Below are 24,055 nucleotides of genomic sequence, written 5' to 3' on the forward strand. Positions count from 1 at the left end.
AGGTGTAGCACCGAAAGACAGGGATCTCTCAGTGACACTGTGACACTGAGAGATCTCTGTCTTTTGGCGCTACACCTCTGAAGATGCCAGCCACAGCTGCTGGCGAAACGTCAGGAACTACAATGCCAAGACCACGGTAATACAGCCCGGAAAACCCACAACAACCAATGTTAACTACATGTTTATACAAACAGCTAATCAGAATGAGTACATTACAAAATATTTTTAATTTTACTGCCTGATGTGACTTGTTGAAAAACAAAGCCGCCAGTTAATGGAAATGCCCTTTACAGAATAATATGCTCACAGTTCAGCCTATACAACAGTTCACATGTATTATTTCAGTCATCTTCACAGCAAGCCTGTAAGGTAGGTCAGTTTTGTTTTCCTCATAGTGTAGACTAGCAAGATAAGGGGGTTGAGAAGCACTTGCCCCTGTCAAGTCCAGGAAAGCTGCAGGCCCCCCCCCAATAAGAAAAGTTAACTCATTGAGCTCTAAAGAGGGGCTGGGCTCCAGAATCGGTATCTCCTCCTGACAGCTTCCTCATTATCCAGTCTTTTGTCCTGAAATCTCAACATTCCCTGATGTTAGTTTGGTCCCCCCCCCCAGTTGTAATCCCTTTCCGTTTGCAGGGCTGTTAGCCCCAAGTAGTTGGGCTCCTTATCCATTTCCTTTAAAGGAGGCAAAGTAGAAGTTAATGTTCCTTGGTTTGTTTTTTTAAAATATTAGTTTATTAGGCATTATAAAATAGCACATTCATTTCATCGGAGGCTAATATAGAAAGAATTGGATAGATTATGTAGTAGGGGTGTGCAGGGGGAAAAATTTGATTTTCCTGCTTCGGGTTTACCCGAAGCAGGAAAATGATTTGCAATACCCCGAAAGCTGAAGCAGCAAGCCGCTTTGGCTTCAGGTATTTAAACTGCTTTCATAAGCTCTGTAAAGATTCAGAGCATACCAAAGTGAGAGGGGAAGCTGTCCCCCAGCCCCCCCTCCCGACTTAGTCCCCCCGTCCCCCTCCCCACTTAGTCCCAATTTGGAACCCCCGAATCCTTATGGATGGGGTCCGATTCAGGCATTTTCCCCAGATTGGATATTCAAAGCGCACACCCCTATTGTGTAGTAGAGAAAACAGTCCAGCCTCCCCTAAACTGATCAAAGGACTACTATTGATCCAGTTCTGTCAGGCTACAAAAATCAAGACTGATTGTTGAGTTAAAAAAAATCAACATAGAATCAGACACCCTATAAGGTTTTTAGAACAGCTTTTGGCTGTACATATACCTTCCAAAGCATTAACTGCTGTAACTGGACAGCAACCATTCCATTCCATCTTTCCAATATTCTGGAATGTGTTTCTAGAGAACAGCTTCTATGAAATAGTTTGAGGATCAGCATAAGGCAGTTCAGTCATTCTTTTATTAAGCTGCAAAGTGGTAGAACTAGTGGTATCTTTGTTTTTAATTACTGAATTTAAGTATAATTTTGTAATATAGTTTAAGTGCTTTTAATAAACTGCTTGGATGTACAGACAGGCAGGATACAAACAACACTGAGGGAGGAAGGATGTTTCATATAGTTAAGTTTTGCACAGCACTGAAGCGCCAAGCAAGTACAGGGGCCCCCTCTGGAGATTTCATAGCTACCTACCTATGGATACACACGGTATTCCTGATAGATACGCCTATCCTTTAACAGTTCAATGACAACATGGCTTACTTGCATGCTTATTCTCTCTCTCTGTCATCATGCCTTCTAAATAGCAATGTTCCAACAGAAGAGGGCAAAACAGCATAGTAATGCCTGACGATGCATCTGACAAAGAGAGCTGTGGTTCTCAAAAGCTTATGCCTCAATAAAGTTGGTTAGTCTTAAAGGTGCTACTGGACTCTTTACTGTTTTGCAACTACAGACTCACACTGCTAACTCCTCTGGATCTATGTCCTAGTATAACATAAGCAATGTTTGCAGTCCCATCAAGGAAGCTACCTACAAGATAGTTATTTATGTTATTTATAGTCTGCCTTTCTCACTGAGATCAGAGCATATTACATGATGTAAGCCAGTACAAATGACAGTCTATGGGACATCCAGACTGCATTCACTGAACAACCAAACAGTCTTGTCAGAGGTCACCACATCTAGAATAATGACTGAAGGTGTTTCAGTAATTTTTGTCCTAAAAGATAAAGTAATCCATAAACAAAACACTCACTAGGTTATATTTTCAAGCTAAATCTTGCCTTACATTTTAACACGAGCAATTAGGTCTCGCAGAAAGCCTGCCCCGGGAGGAAAAAAACACAAAACAGCCCAATTCATTGCCAAGGAATTAACTGAGGGCCTGATGCCTATAGAGAGCAGACGTATGACACAAACCAACACACTGAATGCTGCCTAGGTATTGCTCCAAAGTTTGCAATGCTATCTGTGTGAGGCAAGGCGAATTATTCCAAATCTATGGCACAAATTTAGATTGTCAAAGATAAGCAGCGTCAGGAGTTCAGACAGCAACATCACAAAATGGTCAGAGAACCAGCACTCCAAGCTAAGCTCACTGTCTCCATTGAGAAGTGCTGTGTTAGAGGTAATGGTTAAAATTCTGTGCTATGCAAGCAATGATCGAGAGAGAGAGAATTGGGTCTCCATGAGAAATCACAGTTCTAAATATGCCACGTTATAAACATCTAGAAGGACCTGGACTAGAAGAGTCAGATTTCTATACCAGCTGCTCATAAAGAAGATTTTCTGTAGCCCTTACAGCATTCAAAGCATGTTATTTGTTATTTATTTGATTTGATTTATTTGATTTGATTTAAACCCCGCTCTCCCAACAGACGGGCTCATTATACATATTATCTTATAATCCTTACAACAACCCTTTAAGATAAGCTGGTAGCATCATCGTACTGCAACCAAAAGTGCTGAGCATGTGGCTTGTAGCAGAAGTGAGATTTAGAGACCTTCAGATCACAGCTTATTCTCTTAGCCATTACATTACACCAGCTCATACTTTATAACTCCCCTTAATTACAGAGTCTAGTGACTGTATGGCATATTAATAGGTTGTCTTGAATTTTACACAGCCACAAAGTGCCCCCAGCACAAAGGGGAGGATCTTAAAACACTCAAGCTAAACAAAAAGGACTTCCTACCATACATCGTGTGTGTCTGCTCATGAGCACCATACTGCGTAGCTGTAGAAGAAACTAAGCCGGGCTGTGGGTGCGTTGGTGGTGCCATCATCCGAGCATTGCCCTGTATTACGGGGCTATAAACGTGGGGATGCTGCTGGGAAAAAAAAGAGTGAGAAAGACATAAATTATCAGTATTCCTCACAGAGAAATGGAGCCTTTGTCCAAATTAGTAAGTTTCTTGGAAAATATGCTCAAAAGCTAGGCCACAAGCCTTTTAGATATTTATTTGCTTTGGTGTTGCCCATTTTTAACAAAAGCTTCACGGCCATGCCAAAATTCACCTCTGCAACAGATTTTCAAGCTGTTATGGGGCACCCACTTCTTGGCAGCACAATATTGAGGCTGTGCTATTCAACTGGGTAACTTAATCTTCTGAAGCAAAGAGTTCCCCATTGTCAGATATTGGCAGCAAATAGACTGAGCTGAAGTTAGTTGTGATTTAGGGAGTTTCAGATAGTTTACAAAATTGCTTATGTGACAAAAGAACAGTGCATGCATATTCATGCACCACCATGCACTATATGTGTAACCACTGCAGTTTCATTTTAACATATTCACTCAAACGGAAACAAACTGAGGTCTATAAAATTCCTGTTTTGAGAGTCAAAAACTCAGTCTTTCAGCCACTGCATTACATCAGCTCTCAAACTGGTCTATTACATCGATATCCTAACTTGCTTCCTTCCTCGAGCTCAGGGTGGTGTCCCACGCGATCTCAAATCCAGGTATTATCCAGGCCCAGACCTGATTAGCTTCTGTCCAGTTGCCGCAGCATGTGCATTTAGACTGTGGTCTGAGACATGGTTCAGAAGGAAGAACACAAAGTATTTTTGATTTTGATGCACCAATACCCACAGTACTGTCAGTTGCCTCTGGTTTTATGAGCAGGACAGCTCGGACCCAAACCTGTTTGTTCAATGTAGGTTTCATGTATCTGACACCCTGGTTAGAAACTAGTTTTTGAGAAGGCCCTCCACCAATCCCTCAGGGTGGACTGCCAGCCACTGTGACCTTCATCTCTCTTTCCTCAGATACAACTCAAAAGGGGCAGGTTTGGGCCCCCAGTTGGTAAGCCTAATACAATACCTTGTGGGACAGATATCCTGTGTTTTGAAACTTTCTCTGAAACGTTACATGGCATAAGTTTTCTCCCAGAGCAATCAGCGTGGCCACATGCAAGGTGAGATTCCCACGGGCAAGGCAGAATGAGGCACAAAGAGCACAGCTGAAGAGGCGCAAGGCGTACCTGAGACTGATAATGTGGCACGTGCTGGACAAGAGGCTGGTTAGGGAACTGCTGGGGGCTGTAGGCGACATACTGTGTTGAGTAAGCCGGCGGCGTAGCTACAATGGGAGCGCCAGCAGCAGAGGCAGGGTGCATCATGGCGTTCTGATGGTGCTGGTCTTGCCGCTGCTGAGGCATATTTGATACTGCAAGCAAAGGAAAGAGGGCACCGTAATGAAAGCACCTTTCCCCAAAGAGAGAGAGAGATGTTTATACTCCACCAATATGTTAAACACAGCCCAGACCTCTCATTTTAGCTGAAAGGGAGATGGCCTTTGACATCCAAGAAGCCAATCACACAGGCTGGCTTTGAAGCTATTGCACAAGAAAGGCAACCGCTCAAGGAGAACTAGCCCAGCTCAGAACACTTTGATACTGCACTGATGCAACCACTTTCTTACTAAAGCTTTCACTGCTCATGCTAGAACTGGGGAAGAACTGTGGTTCAGTCATCTGCAGAACAAGAGGAACTGTCCCCTCTCCCATTAAAACTTCGTAGGAAAATCTCAGTCCTTGGTTAAGCTCCTGTATTAAAAGAGCACTCAATTCTGACAGATTTACAATAATGTGTGCAGGTAAACAAAAAAACCACATACTGAAGACTACACACAAAAGATTTGTTGTAAAATTACCTGGTCCTATGAAAATGCCTAATTAAAAACATTTTTAGTCTTATTGCTCATTTAGATTACAAAACAAACAACAATGCAAATAACACTGAAGGATTAACTTTAAAATGTAAGATCGTGTTACATTTCGTTATCCGCTTTATGGCCTTTTATGCTGTGGGACCAACATGTCTACTTGAAACTAAGGGCCCTCCTGAGAGCACACAACAAACAGAGCAAGGGGATAGAGGGTAAGGGCGTCTATATGGGGACAGAAGTCGGGAGACCCTACTCAACCTGAAGGCTCAGCGAGCCGGGCAAATTGCACAGTATGTTTGGATATGACGTTTGGGTTAGGTCCAGATGAAAGATGCCAGGGAAGAATCTTTGCCTGAGGGCGCAGAGTGGCTCTTAACAGCCCTGTATTTTAAAAGAGCTTCCAAAATCACTAATTTTGTAATACATTCATAGAATCACAGAGTTGGAAGGGGCCATACAGACCATCTAGTCCAACCCCCTGCCCAGTGCAGGATCAGCCTAAAGCATCTCTGACAAATATTCATCCAGCCTCTTCTTGAAAACTGCCAGCGAAGGGGAGCTCACCACCTCCCTAGGCAGCTGAGTCCACTTTTGAACTGCTCTGACTGTGAAAAAGTTCTTCCTAATATCCAGCCGGTACCTTTGTGCATGTAATTTAAGCCCGTTGCTTCGAGTCCTATCTTCTGCTGCCAACTGGAACAGCGCCCTGCCCTCCTCCAAATGACAGCCTCTCAAATACTAAAAGAGAGCAATCATGTCCCCCCTCAACCTCCTCTTCTCCAAACTAAATATTCCCAAAGCCCTCAGCCTTTCCTCGTAGGGCTCAGTCTCCAGACCCCTGATCATCCTCGTCGCTCTCCTCGATTTTGTCCACATATTTTTTGAAGTGAGGCCTCCAGAACTGCACACAATACTCCAGGTGCGGCCTGACCAAGCCAGTATAGAGAGGGGCTATGACCTCCTGTGATTTCGACGCTATGGCCCCTTTGATACAACCCAGGATTGAATTGGCCTTTTTTGCCACCGCATCACACTGACAGTTAACTCCTAAGTTAACTCCTAAATTAACAGTTAACTCCTAAGTAGAGCTACTCCAGTCTTAGACTGTAAATATACAAACCCTGCAATAAGTCTAAAGTCTCATCAACATGAAGGCACAAGGTCCCTACCAAAGCAACCCTAACCCATCCCTACTGCTCCTTAGTGATTAAGCACCTAGCAAATGCAGTGCTACCAGTTCAGGGAACCATGCGCTGGAGACTGCAGTCATGTTGCTAGGCCCTTTGTGGAAGCCAGCTGTGCCCATCCCCAGGGCTTAAAAATCTAAGAACGAATTAGGAGGAGGGGGCACGGACATGAGGACAAATGATGAATATTTATAAAGAAAAGCGAACGGCTTATCTAAATTATTAACCTTTTACCAAAATCACATGCAGGACAAGTTAAGTCATTTCCATTTTCAAGCTGAGTACAAGAACATGCAATGCTATATTATTCTCACCTTTACCTGCTCTATAAGTCTTGGCCTGGTTGACTGGCATGGGGGTCATGGGAATTGGATACAGGGGCTGTAAAAGAAGATGCGGGGGCATTAAATGCATGCACACATACTCCCATTCTCCAGCGGCATTCAAATGTCAAAGTTCCATACTGATTTACTGCCAGACAAGTTCCTACAGCTACAGGGATCATACTTGGCCAGTTACAATTTGCCATTCAATTTTAATTGTCACTTTGGTTTCCTTGGGCTGGCTCTGCAACCCTAAGTGGATGCTCGGCAGAACCTGAGGGACACCTTCAAAATCCTTTGCAGGGTCAAAGAAGCTGAGAAACAACAGTTGATGCTAATGGGGGGAAGAATCTATACCAGTCTGTAATAGCAGGTGCCCTTGGCTACTATAGCTTCCCGTCAGTTCAAAGGAAGTTAATGACTATGCTGCTTAAGGCAGTATAGAATCCTAACGTAATGCCACTACCTCCAAATCCTAGCAGTTTGCAAGCTTCCCTGAATGCAAAAAGCAGGTGGTCAGTTGTCTCACTGCACAAGATTATGGAGACAGCTTGCATGAGGAGAACAAGCTTAAAATATTCATTAAGAAAACAACTACTAATAAATGTCTTACTCAAACAGACCTGTATGAACATTCCTAACCGTTTATACTGACTGAAGACTTAAGCAGGCACTACTAGCAATGACTGGCATTAACAGTCAGCCTGGCTGGGTCTCTGCCAAGGCCCACTGCCTGGCAGAGGACCCACCCACAGCTACGGATATTTGGCCCATCTGCTCCAAACAAGAAATGGAGATCATTCCAAAGTTCACTGAGATCGTAATTATTTCACACTCCTTTTAACCTTGCCAGCGGCAATAAGTCTTAAAAAGACCATGGAAGAACTGCGGTGTGCCATTTCTACTTCAGTAGTGTTCTGCCCTTCACACGCTAGAGTAGTTTCCATCAGTACAACGTGTTTATTCAATTACTCTATTTATTTGTTTGCCGTATCAAAATAATTAGGCATTTTACCTGGACGCCTGGGCTGACAGGAACAGGGTACATCATATTTGGTGCAAAACAAACGGGTTGAGTATACACTGGAGTGGGCTGTTGATGACCCACCATGGAAGGACTGGGCTGCGCTTGCGGACGGGGTGACGTCGGTGTGGTAGAAGGCTTGGGCTGCAATTGAAACGGAATGGCTGAACTACAGGTAGACCCTGAACAGGCCAACACACACATGTTTAGCAATTGATTGCTCTAGCAAGTTAAGGCACGACACACAAACTATGCAGGGCCATCTCTAAACAGAAGCATCAGGAGAACTTCAGCTTTGGAACAGCAAAAGAAAAGGATGCCTCTTCCACTCACCTGAGCAAATGACCGAGGATTGAACTCCTTTGCATTAGGATTAAGTGTGGATTTTCTAACTTGTCTAAAAAATAGAGAACAAAGCAGAGCATGAGAGATTGCTTTAGAAGTGAACAGTGGATTTACCATGAGGGTTTCATCTTCCAGGACAGTTCAGGACATTGAGTGATGGCCAACTTGTCTTACCTACTACTGCAGACAGGATTTATAAAAGCTTTGAACTTCCAGTGGGGGGTGGGGTGGGGTGGCCCTCATAGTTTTGGGAGCACTACAGATGCCGACACACACCCTCACTGAAAGAAGTGCCAAACTTTAAAACATTAACAGAACTGGAAAAAGTCACGGGGGGGGGGGGGGGGGATGAAACAAGAGTTATCTACAGTTCTAACTAGTCAAAGGAGAAACACACACCCTGAACTCATGTTCCTAGAAAGGCAGGATCCCAGGCAGGTCTAGTCTGGATATCCTGCCTCACCTGAGAAGGAAGAATCCTCAAAGTAAGTTATCACCTCTCTCTCTCTCCCTCTCAACTTAGGGGAGACTGGGCTGTGGTTCCTCTACTACACAACCTACGCAACCTGTGCTTTCCTTCTGTGGTTAAGCCTCAGTTGAAATGAATGTGCTGTTTTGTAATGTCTGAAAAAGGCAGAAAGCGTTGCCTAAGTGCCACCCCAAGAAATGTCCACCAGTGGAGCACTGGTAGCAATGGCACCGTGGCTAGCTGCCACTCTGGGGGGGTGCCAGGATTCCTGCAGGAGAACAAACTCCCTGAGACTGATACTCCAAGTCTTGAACTCATCTTTTCAAAAGAGACCAGAGAACATTAACATCTACACTGCTTGTTTTAAAAGAAACGGATAAGGAGCCCAAGTGTTTGGAGCTCTCAGCCTTACAAACTGAAAGGGATCACACCACCAGGGAATGTTGAGATTTCAGGAGAAAAGAATGGGCAAGGAGGCATCAGCCAGGAGCGAGAGAGAGACACGTTCAGGAGTGTCTCTGATTAGTCTTTAGAGCTCAGCAACTCATCTTTTCCCGGGGGGTGGGCGGGCGGGATGCAGCCTCCCTGCTAGCAACATCTGTGGCATTACCTCAATGACCTCCACATGTTGGAGCGGACTTGGGGGGTGGGTGGGGGCAAGTGCCTCCAAAACCTGGAAAATGTAACGCCAGAGGCTTTTCAGGTCCTCTTGCCTTAAAAATCAGGTTTTCTAAGGACAAAAGGAACCCAGTGTAGTTCTCCTACCACAATTCTGCAGTCTTCCTTCTTGAGCACAGAAGGTATGGTCCTTCTCTGATCATTTATTCAAACTAATGCCTCTTTCAAATATTCTAATTATTTACCTCTTCTGGTAAGGAGTTTTAGGACCTTGAATTTCAACTCCAAAAAAAATATGCCTTGAAACCTCTACCTCCAGTCATAATTTTGGAAGCAATCCATAAACAATGAGGCATGGAAGTGGCTGTGCTCGCTGGTGGATCCCCGTTCCCACATGCTTTTTAGACTAGCGGGTTGCTTGTACTCCAAGTGCCCATCAGAGAGAAAGCGCCATAAATGCAGGTGGGGTCCCATTCCAGCTGGGGATTACAAGTGCACCTGCTGCTATGGAGAAGCCACAGACACCGGTTATGAAGCATAAAGCTCTGGCTGCCATTCAACCAATTCTCTGACAAGCACGGCATCCAAGCCACGCCTTGTACTGAAAAGCTCCATTTCAAGATAATTGCTGCTCTCAGTCAAGATTGAAAACTACCAGGCAAATCCCCCCAAACTATCTATAGTTTGCAGACAGGACTAGGGTAGTTTTTAAGTATTTGTATTATGCTGCAGTTTTGGAGGGGAGATATAAAAACATCCCCGCGAAGGAGAGAATCTGTCCTTGTGACCCTGAAGAGGTGGAATCAGTGGAGCACGTCCTGTTCCGCTGCCACTTTTATCAGGGTATTTGTTCAAACATAATCACCCCAGTGCTTAAAAGCTTTCCAGGCTGTTCTGATGTTGCTATTTCAAAGAAGCTTTTAATGGGTGTTAACCAACAGATTACTATTAGTTGGGCAAAATTCTTTTCAGCCGCTTGCAAAATCTGTCAGGATTTTAAACTTTAATAAATTTCAACTGCTGTGTAGCAGGATCGACCTTATGTATCTTTTATTTGTCTTAATGTAATTTTTTTTTGATCTTTCGATTTGTACTGGTCATAGACCAAATAAATCTGAATCTGAAACTACTATGCTCTTGTTGTATTGTGATTTTTCTAATATATTCTGGTTTGGATTGATTTTAACTGCGGTAATTGTTGTGAACAGCTTTGAGCTCGTAATTGAAGAGAAGCACTATAAAAATCAAATAAAGAATAGAATCAGAAAGGACAGAGAAAAAGAACATGCAAAGCTTGCTTCTTCAGTGAAAGCAAGATAAAACCTGAGACAATAACTCCCCCCAGTGGAAGTATGAAACCTGTACAAGTTTGTGAACGGGATATCATCTTCTCTTTGAGAAAGGACATCTCTGTCTTGAAACACAGACCTCTCTAAAGCAAGTGTAAAACTTCTCTCTGAAGAAGCACATTGAAGAATGAGAAACGCTGGCAGGGAACAAAGTACCACCCCTCCCTAGATTTAAGCATACTGACGCTAGATGCTAACACTTCTCTACTAAATACTGCTTTCTCATCAGGTTAACAACACTGCAAAGCCCTGTGCACATTTTCAAAGACAACAGTAAAATATGAACAAAAACGTTTTCCACAGATTCTATAAATATATAAATCACAGATAATGAGCGCAACAGACAACACATAGCTCTGCTCTGGTCTTCTCAACTGCGGTTTACTCGACCAGAAGTTGAGGAATCCACATACGAGTTGCACAACCAGGAGTACTCACTCAGTGGTGTCTTTCTTCTCTTCTTTGTCCTCCTTCTCTTGTTTTGCTCCAGGGCCAGAGGTCTGCACACCCTGCGAAGTCACTTCTGGCCCTCGCTTCTGCTCTGTGGCGCTACCAGTGGGTGAAATACTGGGACTATTTGCCTTGCTGCTGCCACTGTTTGAGGTGGCATTGCTGCTGGTATCTGTAACAGAGTCTTTGCAGCTTGAGTCAGTTTTCTCCTTAGGTACTTCTCTGGATTTTTCATTGTCTCTGTTTTTGCTTAGCAGCTGTTCCACTGTTTCTGGAGTGGAACTTGGTTGTAACTGGGGAAAAGAAAGGATTTATACTTTTCAACAAGTACCTCCTGACCTAGGACAGATAGAGACCAGGCACAATGTATGATCAGTGTTTTATACATTATCTCCATAGTTTACATCTTGCAATAAATAATATGTGCTAAAGTCTGAATGCTCTTAAGCATTTACTACCGCAAAGCAAAGCACAAGAATATATGGTTATTTTTAACTGGACCTAATCTCTAGAGGAGCTGCTAAGGGCGAAACGGTTCCCACGAGTGTCCTGCTGTACTGGAACATTAAGACCTCTTCACACATTGGCTGTTGTGGGTTTTCCGGGCTGTATTGCCGTGGTCTTGGCATTGTAGTTCCTGACGTTTCGCCAGCAGCTGTGGCTGGCATCTTCAGAGGTGTAGCACCAAAAGACAGAGATGCTACACCTCTGAAGATGCCAGCCACAGCTGCTGGCGAAACGTCAGGAACTACAATGCCAAGACCACAGCAATACAGCCCGGAAAACCCACAACAGCCATCGTTCTCCGGCCGTGAAAGCCTTCGACAATATACTCTTCACACATTATTTTTGAGATATACCATAAGCATGCTCCTAAAAAAGCGCAAACCAGACACAAATGACCAACACACTGGTATCGCAGAGGCACGTCCATCAGAGAGCCCGGAAGGTGTCGTTTCTTGTCAGGCATCAAACCTGGTTTTGCTGCCTTATTGTGTGGAATGGCCTTAAAGCTGCCAGGATTAATTTTACAAGACTCAGTTACATTTAGATGCTTCAGGTGCCTAAATAAAACATTTGGAGCACATTGAAAGTATTTTAAAACCACTCAACCAAACCTAGCAGCAAAGTAAAGCACAGCACAATTTAAAACCATGCAAAGGGAAACGGCAAGCTTTCATCCCAAGGGCCACAGAGAGGAGAGCCGTGCCAGGATGTGAAAAGGTAACAACTTATTGTGACAACTATGCAACAGGCAGCCGTTTCTCCACAAGAGAATATAATGAGAGAAAGGTGAGGCGCTTTCCCAATCACATTTCTGGTAGCTGTGCAGTTATTAAGGTGCAGGAGCCAGTGTGGTCCCACTGATTTCACTGCATGGAGAAAGTATGTACTCAACACTCCCCCAAAATGAAAATGGCATAAAAAGTCCTTCTCTTTAGCTGGGTTATACTTCCAGTAAGGCATGCATTCACATCCCATACATATAAGGTAAAAGAGGGCCAACTCGTGGCATGCAACATGACCTGCAACAGCTGTCCTCAGCAGCAAAGAGAAAAAGCTACTTACCCTAAAGTCATTCTTGAACTTCTTTAAATCATCAATCTGTTTTCTATGTTCTAAAACAGCGGGAGACACTCCTGTCAGATAACAAACGTTGTATTTAGAATACTTAACACCGAGCCAGCACATTTAGGCAGGGAGGGAGAGAAAATGAGCAATGCCCAAATAAAAAAAACAAGCCAGGGTTCCAACACAAAAGCCCCCCGAACCCCAAATATAGATCACTGCCACAACTCAAGGCGGGGAGGGGGAGGGGGACACACAAGATTTCACTGGAAATTTTAATCCAAGCACAAACCAACAACAGAAGAACTGACCTAGTTTGCTTTGATTGTGATGCAAAAATCACCTCAGGGAACAAGGAGGTCTTGCCATAAATACAGCATACTGAGCTTCTTTGCCCTACCCAGTCTATAGCTACAGAATAAGTTGCATCAGAAAGGCCCCCAAGCTGAGCCAACAGAACTCTAGGAGGACGTGGTCCTCCCGCGTGCATTTCTCCAATTATACATCCAATGCAACTAAGTCAGCAAAGGTTCCTACTCTGATATGAAGGTGCGCCTGGCTTCTCTTGTGGCAGGAGCTTCCAGATGTCAGAGCCTTAGAAAGGTTGATTTAGAAAGGTTACTGCACTCTTGGCATTTAACACTGTAAAAAAACTGATGTCCTTGGAGAAATGAAGAGCTTCCCTAGATCTAGCAACGTGTGATGCTGAGAAATAGTACTGCTCTCTGGAAAGGTGCTTCAGATAGGTGAAGTTGGAAGGGGCAGCAATGCTGTGACTCTAGTGAACAAAGCTAAATTCTGCTGTACTAGATGAGTGGATAGCCACATCCACAGCGTATCACATAAGGTTCTTTGGGCTTGCTAAAGACAGCGTGTTAATACTTTTCAGTATTTCTTAAATGTAAACAATGTAACATGGTATCTCTATATATATTTATTGGAATACTGGTAAAAATTCAATTTCCACAAAAACTTTGAATTTGTTTAAATAATATTCTGGAATAATATTCAAACCACATAGTTCAATTTTTCCTAAACAAATATTTTAGTTCAAGTATTTATTGCTATTTTCTCTATATAAAGACAAGTGTCCCGACTGACTCATCAACACCCAGCCCAAACCCCTGGATCTAGAAACATGAAATCTGGGCTTCTGCCTGCTGCTTGCACGCACGCATGCACGCACGCACGCACCAACCAATTGGTCAGCTGTAGAACTCTATGTTCTGAGGGAAAAATCAGGTAAAGGAAACTGCAGACAGTTGAAGAAAGATGGTACAAGACTCCTGAACAGGGATTTTATATAAAAGTCAGTATGGCAACTGAGTTTTTAAATGTTCATGGAGAGACAGGCCCTTTCTAGGGGCCATTTCGATGCAAACCTCTCACATGAACCTGCTGAAGTGCTCATCACATCATCCCCCCCCCCTCAGTCCAACTTCACCTCAAACCTCTCACAGCCATCACCTCTTACTGCCCCCAAGAAGCCTTCTGGCAGACATTGTGCGATACACTGATGCTAAAAGGAGGAAGCAACTTAGAGATGCGGCAAAGAAATATGCACATTGTACTCCTGAGGTGCACCAAGCAGCAGTGGGCAAGTACCAGCAATCTTACCCTTTCCTGCCTCTTTGAGGGAGTTAAGTAGAGTTTCGTCATTGATGAAGGAGAAAAGTTACATTTTGAAACTCACTTCATCGGTTTTTGCCATCAACACTCTTCACTTTATTCCAACACCTTTGTGATGTTTGGGTATTATGCTATTATGCTACAAAAAACACTATTATACTAAAAAAAACACTAACCAAAAAAATGTTACATACCCATAAGTATTATAACTGGATTTAAAGTAAATACTGTAGCGAAGCACGGGTATCAAGCTATTGGGACATAAAATAAATATGGGATATTTTTTAAACGTTTGTTAAACACAAGTCGAAATAAATACAATGAATCAGATCATACTCTGTCAGGCCTTGACAAATTTTCTTTGAATCTAGGAGCCAACCCAAAAATTAAGCAGCCCAGACTGAACCATACCAAATACATTTTTTCACTGTCATATGAAGCAAGTTTAAAGCTATTTTTCAGTTATAAATGAGGTTGCCAACCAGTATGAAGAAAAATATTCTGTTCCTTTAATAGAGGATTAATGAGACATTATTTATCAGGTAATCAGAAAAAGCTTTAACAGTCCATTTCCACACATTAAGCCTCTGTTAAAGGGACAGGACACTTCCCCCCACTCCAGCGAGCAACCCTAAATTCAGCAGGTCAAGCCCTACTCCAAGAGGTGATTAGCTGTGAAGAGCAGGGCCTTTACTGCAGTTGGCCCAGTGCTCTGGAATGCCTTCCTGAATAAAATTCAGAGCTGCTGCTTCTCCCCTTCAGATAGGGCGTAAAAGGTTTTGTACCTGTGAGGATGTTTTCCTGGAAAACTTGAACATTTTCACACAACTCTTTACTTCCCCTGCCCTGCATGAACTTACCCGTGTACAGGTCATTGGAGTGAACGTATATTCTTTCCCAGTCCCGTCCCCCCTCCATCTTCTCTCCCCTCTCTCAGTCACTTCCCTTGCCTCAAATTTTAGATTATAAGCTGCTTTGGGGCAGGGAAAGCATCATGCTCATTGACTCTTCTGAGTAATTAAAAAAAAACACCTCCATTTGATTCAGCTGAATGTAAACAAACTGAGATTAAAGTAGTGAGTTCTAGGGGGATAGCCATGTTAAGAAAGCAAGAACCCTAAAAGACTCCTACTGCACATAAGCTTTTGCAGACTCACACTTTTTTTTTGATTAAGCTAATGTTGTAAGGCAGGACTGCTACAAAACTAGAATGGAAGTAAAGGAAATTATCATCTTTTCAACCAGAATGGAGTCTGGGGCTGGGGGCAGATTTGAAACAAAAGTCTCCACTTCAACGATTCAGTAAATCCAGATCATAATCTTGTGTATATAATTAAGTACACGAAGCCTGAATATAGAACTGCTCGCAATCGACTCTATTATTTGTGCTAGAGTTCCCATTCCCCTTGTGGGAGTGGGGGATCCCCAACTCCCACCTTTTGCCCCCCCCCCCCGCCATCACTTACTTGGAGGACAGGGAACAGGCTTTCCTGGATGTGCTCCCAGGGCCAGCATAACAATGGCATGCAGCGGGCCAATTTGATCCCCAAATGGGCTGATTCAGGCCTGTTTGGGGCCCAAATCAGCCCGCTGCGAAGTGCACACGTGCTCCCCACCTTGCATGATGAGATCACTTCCTGGAATCGACATCATTGTGCCAGCGCGGGACCGGAGCATGCAGAAAACATGAGGGAGATAAGCACAGGGTCCCGCCTGGAGACTAAGGGGACCTGGCAACCCTAATTCATGCTCTGAGTGATTCCAACATCACTGAAAGTTAGATTGGACTAAAAGACTTCCTCTCTAGGGGGAAAGGCCTCTTACGCTTGCCCACTCCCAAGCACAAGCCACCTGCCTGCCTTCAGCCTTCCCCCAGTTGAGCCAGCAGACAGCAGTTTTAAACCAAGGCAAAGGAGGGCCAGCAGCAGTTGAACTCTGTTTGCAGCACAGCTTGTATCCTAACAACAAATTAAGTCTGTGCTAGAAGTTTCAAGTGTTAACTCCCTGCCTTTCCCCCTTCTTTCTTTTAAACTCTGTAAATAGAGTTTACAGGCTTAGGTGCCTCAAGTAAACTTTATGTCACAATGGTGACCTGGAACTGTTGAGGCCTGCTCTACATAGAGTATCAGAAACGTTTCCGGAAAATCTTCCTATTCATACTTTTCCTGGAAAACACACATCACTCAACATGACAGAGATGTATATAACTGTGCATGAAGTGAAGAAGGCAGATAAAGGAAACTTTTTCTCCTTCTGCCCTAATTTTAGAATTCAGGAGCAGCCAAGAATGTTGACAGACAATAGATACAAGACAGACCAAAGGAAGCACTTCTTTACTCAACAAGTAATTGAACTGTGGAACTCACTGACCCTGGAAGTAATGATGGCCACTAGCACAGATGGCTTTAAAAGGGGATCAGACAACTTCATGGAAGTCTCAGGACCATCAATGGCAACTAGCCATGATGACTAAAGAGCATCCCCATGTCCAGAAACAGTACATCTCTGAATCCCAATACTAGGAGACATCATCACGGTGTCCTGACTGGCAGCGCTCCAAAGTAACTGGCTGGTCACGGTATGAAACTAGATGCTGGACTAAACATATCATTGGTCTGATCCAACAGGGCACCTTAATTTGCCAGCAGACATGAATAATACTATAAGCAGCTCCACAAAGGACCAATATTCTGGCTGTCAGGCAGGGTATACATGCTTAATAAATTACACGTTCACTTCCTCTTGGAGAAAGCAGCCAACTCCTCTTTTCTTTCACCTGCCCAGAATGCACACAAACACCTTCTGAATAAGCGCTCAAAGGGCAAAATGTGAAAGAGACTGCCTTTTTAACAAGCCCAGTCTAGGAAGGGAGCTGTGGCGCAGATGTTCATACAGCCATCGTATACACATGGCCACACATACTAATACTTACAGAGGCAGTGCCCTGAGATGGGAAAGGATAACAGCACAGATTATTTTGCTGCTATCTCAGTCACAAACCATCCATTAGAAGTAAGAACTCCGTAGTACATGTGCACAATTATTGAAGCTTTAGTTGCACATCCTTATGCATATTAATACAAATGAAATACTTCTCCAGTTCCAAACAGATTCCCAAGAAATTCATGAGCCGCTAAAAACACTGCATTTAGAATAAGAGCTCCATATTGCTTCAAGGGGCATGAAAGATACAAATAAGCTTAGCTACACAAAGCTTTGAATAGTACACAGGCTTTCCAGAAGTTAATTCTGAAGGAATAAACAATTCCCCTGCGGTACACTGAGTGTGGCCTCCTCTCTTTTTTCCCCACAAAGGAAATGCCCCCATATCTGCAATCCATCTAGTTTGAAGGAGTTCTATACATGTAGGCCAGTGGCGTCGACAGGACAGTCACGCAGCTCTTTGTCATTTATGGCCCATGGGTGCTCAGAAGACCATGGCACACACCATCAAGGATTCCTACCTTTGCATTCAGGTTTGCTAAAGTTTGGAGACAGTTCACTTGGCTTTAGGTTTTCTTTGTTTCCAGCAGGAGAAGAATTCTGCCTCTGATCCTGAAGCCTGGAATCTTTAGCTAAGAAGGGAAATCAACGGACCATTAGTGGCACACACTCAAAAAAAAATCTATTTGGAGGTTTCAAGACACTCCAACAGATCAGAGCAGTATGAGGAGGAAGCAGAAAGAGAAAACTTGAATATTTCCATGTGACATGACATCCTACAAGGTCATACATGATTATCCTGCTTCTTTCCCATTTTGGAGAGGAAAAGTGACATTCTGAACCGAGGGAGGCTTCCAGCACAACAGAGCCATTTTTCTTGCCATGTATTGTGTAAATGGGACCTGCAAATTAAATTAATTTTGGGTCTTCCAAGCTATGACAGCAATCTGATTTTTAAAAAATGATTATTTGATTTTTAGAGGTTTACAAAACAACACTACATGCTAAGAAAACAAGACAGGTCCTAGAATTAAATACATGTATCATTGTTGAAAATGGGCAGAGAGGATGTTATTGTTATCACAGTAGTAGGCTGTCAATTACTACAATCAAAAGAACTTTTGTGCAACTGTCCCGTCATCTCAGTTTTGTTCTAGTATGCACTGAACCTGGACAGTCTCTGTTACCACCAGATTTCACCAAATCTGCATACATTAAGAACAAAAGCCATTTTTCTAGGAAATGTTAGGTATTATTAGGATTATTCATGCCTTTTTAATTGCACAGATATCTTACCTATTATAATGACTTCCCATATTATATTATTTCAGCTTGAAATATACTAAGATGTTGAACTCTAATTTACCATCAAAAGAAGCTCAGACAGACTTACTGGCAATAAAGAAGAAAGTGACAAACAACCTTTTCCCAGTCATTAAACGTTTGTGAAAACAGAATAGAGAAGTATAATTTTCAGCAGCCATTGTGAAAATTACATGGATACCTGTAGAGCCACTAGCTCCCTCCCCAAAGAGTCCCACATACAGAGAGAAAGCTGACTACATATGATGAGCCAACCAAATGCGTAAAAATAAATGTGTGGGTGGATAATTGTTCCCTAACCATTTCAATATAAAAGCTGTTTTAGATCATTGCATGTTTTTGCGCTTCTACTCAAGTTTGGAATAGGGTGAAATAATAGATTTTTACCTTCACCAGATGGGGTGCCTGCTCTGTTGGATGCAGGGCTGGCAGGGGTAGGAGAAGCAGCTGGGACAGGAGATGCTACAGACTCTGCTGGAGTAGAGGCAGCTTGGGGAGAGGACAGAGCTGGCCCAGAGGGTACACCTCCAATACTGCTTTGTCTTGGAGACCGAGGTCTGTGTGCTTTAGGAGATAACCTAGGAGCTAAGAATGCCAAAGGGGAAAAAAGATATTCTCCTGTAATACTATACAGCTGTTTTGCACTAATAAAACATTAATTTAATACCATATCTACATTGAGCTTATAAAATGGTTAACAAAAGGCTACCTAGGAAATTCCCCAAATTTCTGTGATCCACACCTCACGTCTCTCCACCCTAGCAACAAGTGTTTAATATGAAGTATGTCCTGGCACGCAGTCCAAAGAATCCTTCATTTCAGTAACTGACAGCTAGAGATGGGCACGGAACAAAAAAACTCCCGAACTGGTGGGTTCGTGGTTCGTTCATTTTCACGGAACACGAACTTACGAACCTCAACCGGTACCTGAACCGGTTCGAGGGGGCCAGGATGGCCCCCTTCATGCTTCGAGAGCACAAATTCACAGGGAGTTTTCAGTAGGCTCTCCTCCAGCCACCCTCCAAGTTTCGTGAAGATTGCAATACGGATCTCCGAGTTATAGAGCCCCAAGGCTGGTGCCCCCGGGGAAGTCCCATTCAATAGAATTGGAGCCATCAATGGCAATTGCCTTATGCCTCCATTTGAAGTGATGGACCCCTAGACGTCAAGCAAGACCACAATTCTACTCCAAGACCTAACACTAGGTGGAGGGGGGGGGAGGTGAAAAGCTAAGACTAGGATGGGGGGAGGGGAAGAAATGAAAAAAGCACCCTTTTCCCAAACACCTCTCCAGTGCCCAGTAAGAAAAAGCAGCAAGCAAGAGAAAAGAGGCTTTTCAGCCCCTTTTCCAGCAGCCAGAAGTGCAGGCCAAAGATCCCTCCCAAGTTCCCAACATTACAGCCAGCCAGCAAGTTCTCCTCCCTCTCCCACTCTAGAGAAACTGAAACCAGGAATCACACGGCTTACCGTATTTATGGGAAAAGCCAAGATTGAACAACACAGGAGCACTCTGGTAGGCAGAAAGACCTGCCTACCATGGTTTGGGAGGAAGAGATTGGTGTTACCATGGCTGCTGAAGGGTCATCTCCTCAGTTGCCTTAGAGATTCTAACCCTCCCTCCCCTTTTCCTGGCTGGATGGGCCAGAGTGGGAGCTCTCTAGTTGGCAGCGATAGCTGCCAATCAAGCCTGGAGGCCTCAGATTGGGGGCAACCTAAAGACTTCCACTGTTGACAGGGCGATGGAGTGTTTGGGACCAAACGTGTCCGAACCGGCCATGGAATGGTAAGAAAAATTCGTTTGGTTTGGAAAAACACAGTCCCACGGAACACGTTGTTCTTTAAATATGAACTGACCGTTCCAGCCGGAATTTTGTTCCATGGTTCGTTTCGTGCCCATCTCTACTGACAGCATTGAAGCAGACACTGTAGAGACTATTCACAGCCAAGTTAATGGTCCATCAATCTCACTGCGAACAACCTTATACCAAGGAAACCTCAAACCTGGAATCCTACCTCCAGGAATCCTATCTAGGACCTCAGACATATCTAACATGCAGCCTGAAACAGGCAATATAACCCCAGCTTAAGAGGGAAAAAACAGCTGCTGACGAAGGGAAACATTCCACTGGGTTTAACTTGAGGCTTAGCAGCCTACTTTAACCCAAGCTTGTGAAAGCATGGGAGCCAAGCAGGGTTGACCATGGTCAGTACTTGGATGGGAGACCACCAAAGAAGACTAAGGTTGCTACACGGAGGAAGGCAATGGCAAGCTACCTCTGTTCATCTCTTGCCTGGAATGCCCCTTGGATGGGGTCTGCCATGAGCCACTTGCAACTCAACGGCACATTCTTCTTCTTCTTCTTCTTCTTCTTCTTCTTTAATTAGGCTTAATGGGATGTTATTTACCACCATGCCGTCAAAAGCTTCAACTGCCCATTTCTAAACATTATGACACTATTAAAAGCACAGGACATTTTTCTCCAGTCCTGTTGGCAATCCTACTGAATACCAATCTTCCACCTAGCAGTTGTGCCATGAAAAAAAAATCACAGTCCCATGGATGGAGTGGCAACTTATGCCACTCACCTGTGGGAAGCATGCCTCTGACATTTTCTACACTCACCTGGCTACCTCAAATTAGGACAGGATGTGACAGAGGAAAGAGAAAATCCAGGAAGTTTTAAAAACAAAAATTAGGCTTAAGAATTCTAATTTTTGGCACAGAAAAGCCAGCCGCCACTCCAAAGAAAGGTCAAAAGACAATGCAGAACTGAGACAGTTAGAGCTTCACATCCCTTTCTCTGGCTGAAAGTGCCAATCAAACAGACTGTTGGCCTCATTTCTGACAGGAATATAATCTAGTGGTGAAAACTGTCTGTCCAGACAAATGAGAGAAACAGTACACTTGGTGCTTTAAGTGATAATCTAGCTCTGCTATCCCCAATCATGATCTGGTTTCCAAGCAGGCGAAACAAGGAAAAAGGATTAACCAACATACGGTCATCTACTAAGTAATTTACATCAGAAGGCCCATTGTGCTCTCAAGCTTCACTGTCTAGAAATTTTAACAGTGATCCGACCCAAGTGACCAAAAGGCCACTTTCTGCAGGCAGCTGAGCTTTACTTACCCCCACTGACTACAGATGACCACGTCCCACCTGAAGGGCTGCCTCTTGCCGATGCAGATGCAACAGTTTCTCCAGGAACAAATTCTAGGCCGCTTGAAATCGTACCCCTCCCCGTGGAGACTCTGTGGCCCCGAGGGTGCCTTTGTGCCTTAGGAGACATCCGTGGAGGGCCTGGAAAAGGGAGTACATACGCACACACACACACACACCCTAAACTGTGAATATTACACAAAGTCTTTCCCCCCCCCAATGAAATCCCAATGACAAAGCAAGATTTAAACACTACTTATATTTAATATCTCATAACAGTTTTTTTAAAAAAACAGCCTTTTTTTTGTTTAATATGGGTCTTAACAGTCACTAGCACTCTCAGTCCCATTAAATGGGAGATGCTCATGAACACAACTGAGAGAATTTCAAGGTAATTTCATCTTGGCCCACAAACTCTCACTAAAGATTCCACCCAATCCCAACCTGTGTGTTTTTAGGTAGAAAAGTCTAACCATTCCGATGGAAGTTGGAAAACGTGATGGTAAAAACGCAAATTAAGGGGAAAAAACCAAAAAGTTTCAATGTATTATGTTTTCAATTCTTGTGGTTCCTAAATTCTTACATGTCAAACACTGTCGTGTTATACATTTTCACAGTATTTTAAAATGAGGGCAACACACACACACACCCAGCATGTTTTTTGCATCCACCATATTCATCAAACGATACAGCCATGATGCAAACGGCCTACGGCCTCAGGTTCACAGTACACAAAGCCCTCATAACTGGTCAAGATCCTCAGAATTGGACAGAATTGAAATTGATCAATCTACTGAACAGGCTTAGAGGAGCCACAATGTCAAATCGAACCTACAAACATAATTATTTTCATTCCATTCTTACTCTTCTCCTGCAACACAGTTGCCTGAAAGGAGGATTTGCAATGGATGCAATCTGGATTTTTAAAATTGATTTATGAACCAAGAGGGAAGCAAACACTGTCCAAGGCAAAACCCTCCACCATTAGCCACAATGAGACAATTCAGATATGGGACTCCCGACTCCTTCGGATCCCTCAGGACCATCTGCTTCCTCCACCCATTCCACTTCCTCCCACAGGACACATAAACCCCCCTCCCCCACCCCTTAACAGCAGCTAAAAGTTACACTGGACTAACTTGAACCCATGATCATTGGATTTTTCATTCTGCCCTTCCTGGGAGAGTTCAGAGCCGCACACACGACTCCTCCTACTCCTCCAGATGTCCCCAGCATCTCTGTGAAATGGGTTAGGCTGAGAGACGGGGGGCACCTGGCCCAAGGTCACTCAGAGGGCTTCACGGGTATGGCCAGGTAGACATGAGAGCCCCCTAGTCACAGTCTGGTACAAAAAGTACTACATTGCACCGGCTCTTACTTAATGTTTGCTAAGAAGCCAGCATCAAACTCCGGCTATAAGCGAGGCTCAGTAAACTTTAACCATGTGCAGCAACTCTTAATCATAGTTATGACCAATGGGGTAAGGAATTGCAAGTGTTTTGTCAGCCTGGACTTCATCGAATATTAAAGGACTGCTAGGAAGCTTAACTTATTTTTCCATGTAGATGAATTTTTATTGTATTTTAATATGTTGTTATCCGCCCTGAGCCCACTTGTGGGGGAGGGCGGAATAGAAATTTGAAATAAATAAATAATAAATAAATAAAGCTTCAGGACTGGGACACAGCTACGCTTGATTTTTAGTAAAAAAAAAATTCTTTAAAATAAAAAGTTAATAGAAATAATTATCTAAAACAAGGGGATTTTAATACAAAAAGTACACAAATTATATGTTCAGTAATGAAGAAGGAACAATTCTGTAGTCACTTGAACTCACAAGAGAAGGCGGGGAAAACACAAAGGCAAACGAGAACTCATGAACCAAAACGGTGGTATTTGTACCTTCTGAAGACATGCGTTTAGGCATAGTAGAGACAGGAGCTGGAGAGCCATGAGCAGAGGGGTGAGACGGGGGCCTGGAGGGCCGCGAGGGGGGCCTGGAGGGCGGCCTCGTAGGGGTGGCTGCCCGAGGTGGAAGAGAGTTGGGAGCTGACTGGTAGCGAGAAGGTGGGCGAGAGGAAGGAGATGGGCAAGGCGATGGCCAGGGAACACCTGACAGAACAAATGATATGAAGGAAAGCATAAAAACTAAAGAAAAAAATTATGGGGGGAAAACAGAAAAAAAGTAAAAAAAATGACAAAAATGATTTCTCATACTTCTTTAAACCCATTGGGGGATGTCTATAGACTCAGAAGGACACCAACATGATAAAGTAGAATTCTGCATTATTCTACCCACTTTCCAGAAATAAAATTTGTTACAACTGCCGAGCTCCCCAATGGTTTAAATTCAGGGTTTTAAACTAGTCAGGAAGCCCAGATCAGACGGCGGGCATACAGGGCGCCCTGTTGACACTACTACTACACGTGTTGTCTTGTGGATAGCTGTGTACAATGCCACTAGCAGCAAGGCAAGCCTAAACAATTAGTGTGCCCCATTCTTAGCGGACAAACCATCCAGCACATGCAACTGGACAA

At 43.7% G+C, this 24,055-nt stretch overlaps 1 protein-coding gene across 9 annotated transcripts in view; it reads right to left on the reverse strand.

The window, feature by feature from the left end:
• ATXN2 (ataxin 2) overlaps positions 1-24,055 on the reverse strand; it is a 59,638-nt gene that overhangs the window by 7,799 nt on the left and 27,784 nt on the right. For 3 of the 9 annotated variants that reach the window (XM_054995795.1, XM_054995793.1, XM_054995790.1), the window contains 11 exons: positions 23,420-23,629; positions 21,488-21,658; positions 18,747-18,944; positions 17,558-17,668; positions 12,465-12,535; positions 10,884-11,188; positions 7,998-8,061; positions 7,656-7,808; positions 6,632-6,698; positions 4,445-4,629; positions 3,157-3,289 (listed from right to left, as the gene is read on the reverse strand). In XM_054995795.1, the coding sequence (XP_054851770.1) occupies positions 3,157-3,289; positions 4,445-4,629; positions 6,632-6,698; positions 7,656-7,808; positions 7,998-8,061; positions 10,884-11,188; positions 12,465-12,535; positions 17,558-17,668; positions 18,747-18,944; positions 21,488-21,658; positions 23,420-23,629 (1,668 nt within the window). Of the gene's footprint in view, positions 1-3,156; positions 3,293-4,444; positions 4,630-6,631; positions 6,699-7,655; positions 7,809-7,997; positions 8,062-10,883; positions 11,189-12,464; positions 12,536-17,557; positions 17,669-18,746; positions 18,945-21,487; positions 21,659-23,419; positions 23,630-24,055 lie in introns of all 9 variants that reach the window. The other 6 variants (XM_054995794.1, XM_054995792.1, XM_054995789.1 and 3 more) reach the window with 3 other exon arrangements.

The sequence above is a fragment of the Eublepharis macularius genome, chromosome 13 (assembly GCF_028583425.1).
Source record: "Eublepharis macularius isolate TG4126 chromosome 13, MPM_Emac_v1.0, whole genome shotgun sequence".
Classification (NCBI taxonomy): domain Eukaryota; kingdom Metazoa; phylum Chordata; class Lepidosauria; order Squamata; family Eublepharidae; genus Eublepharis; species Eublepharis macularius.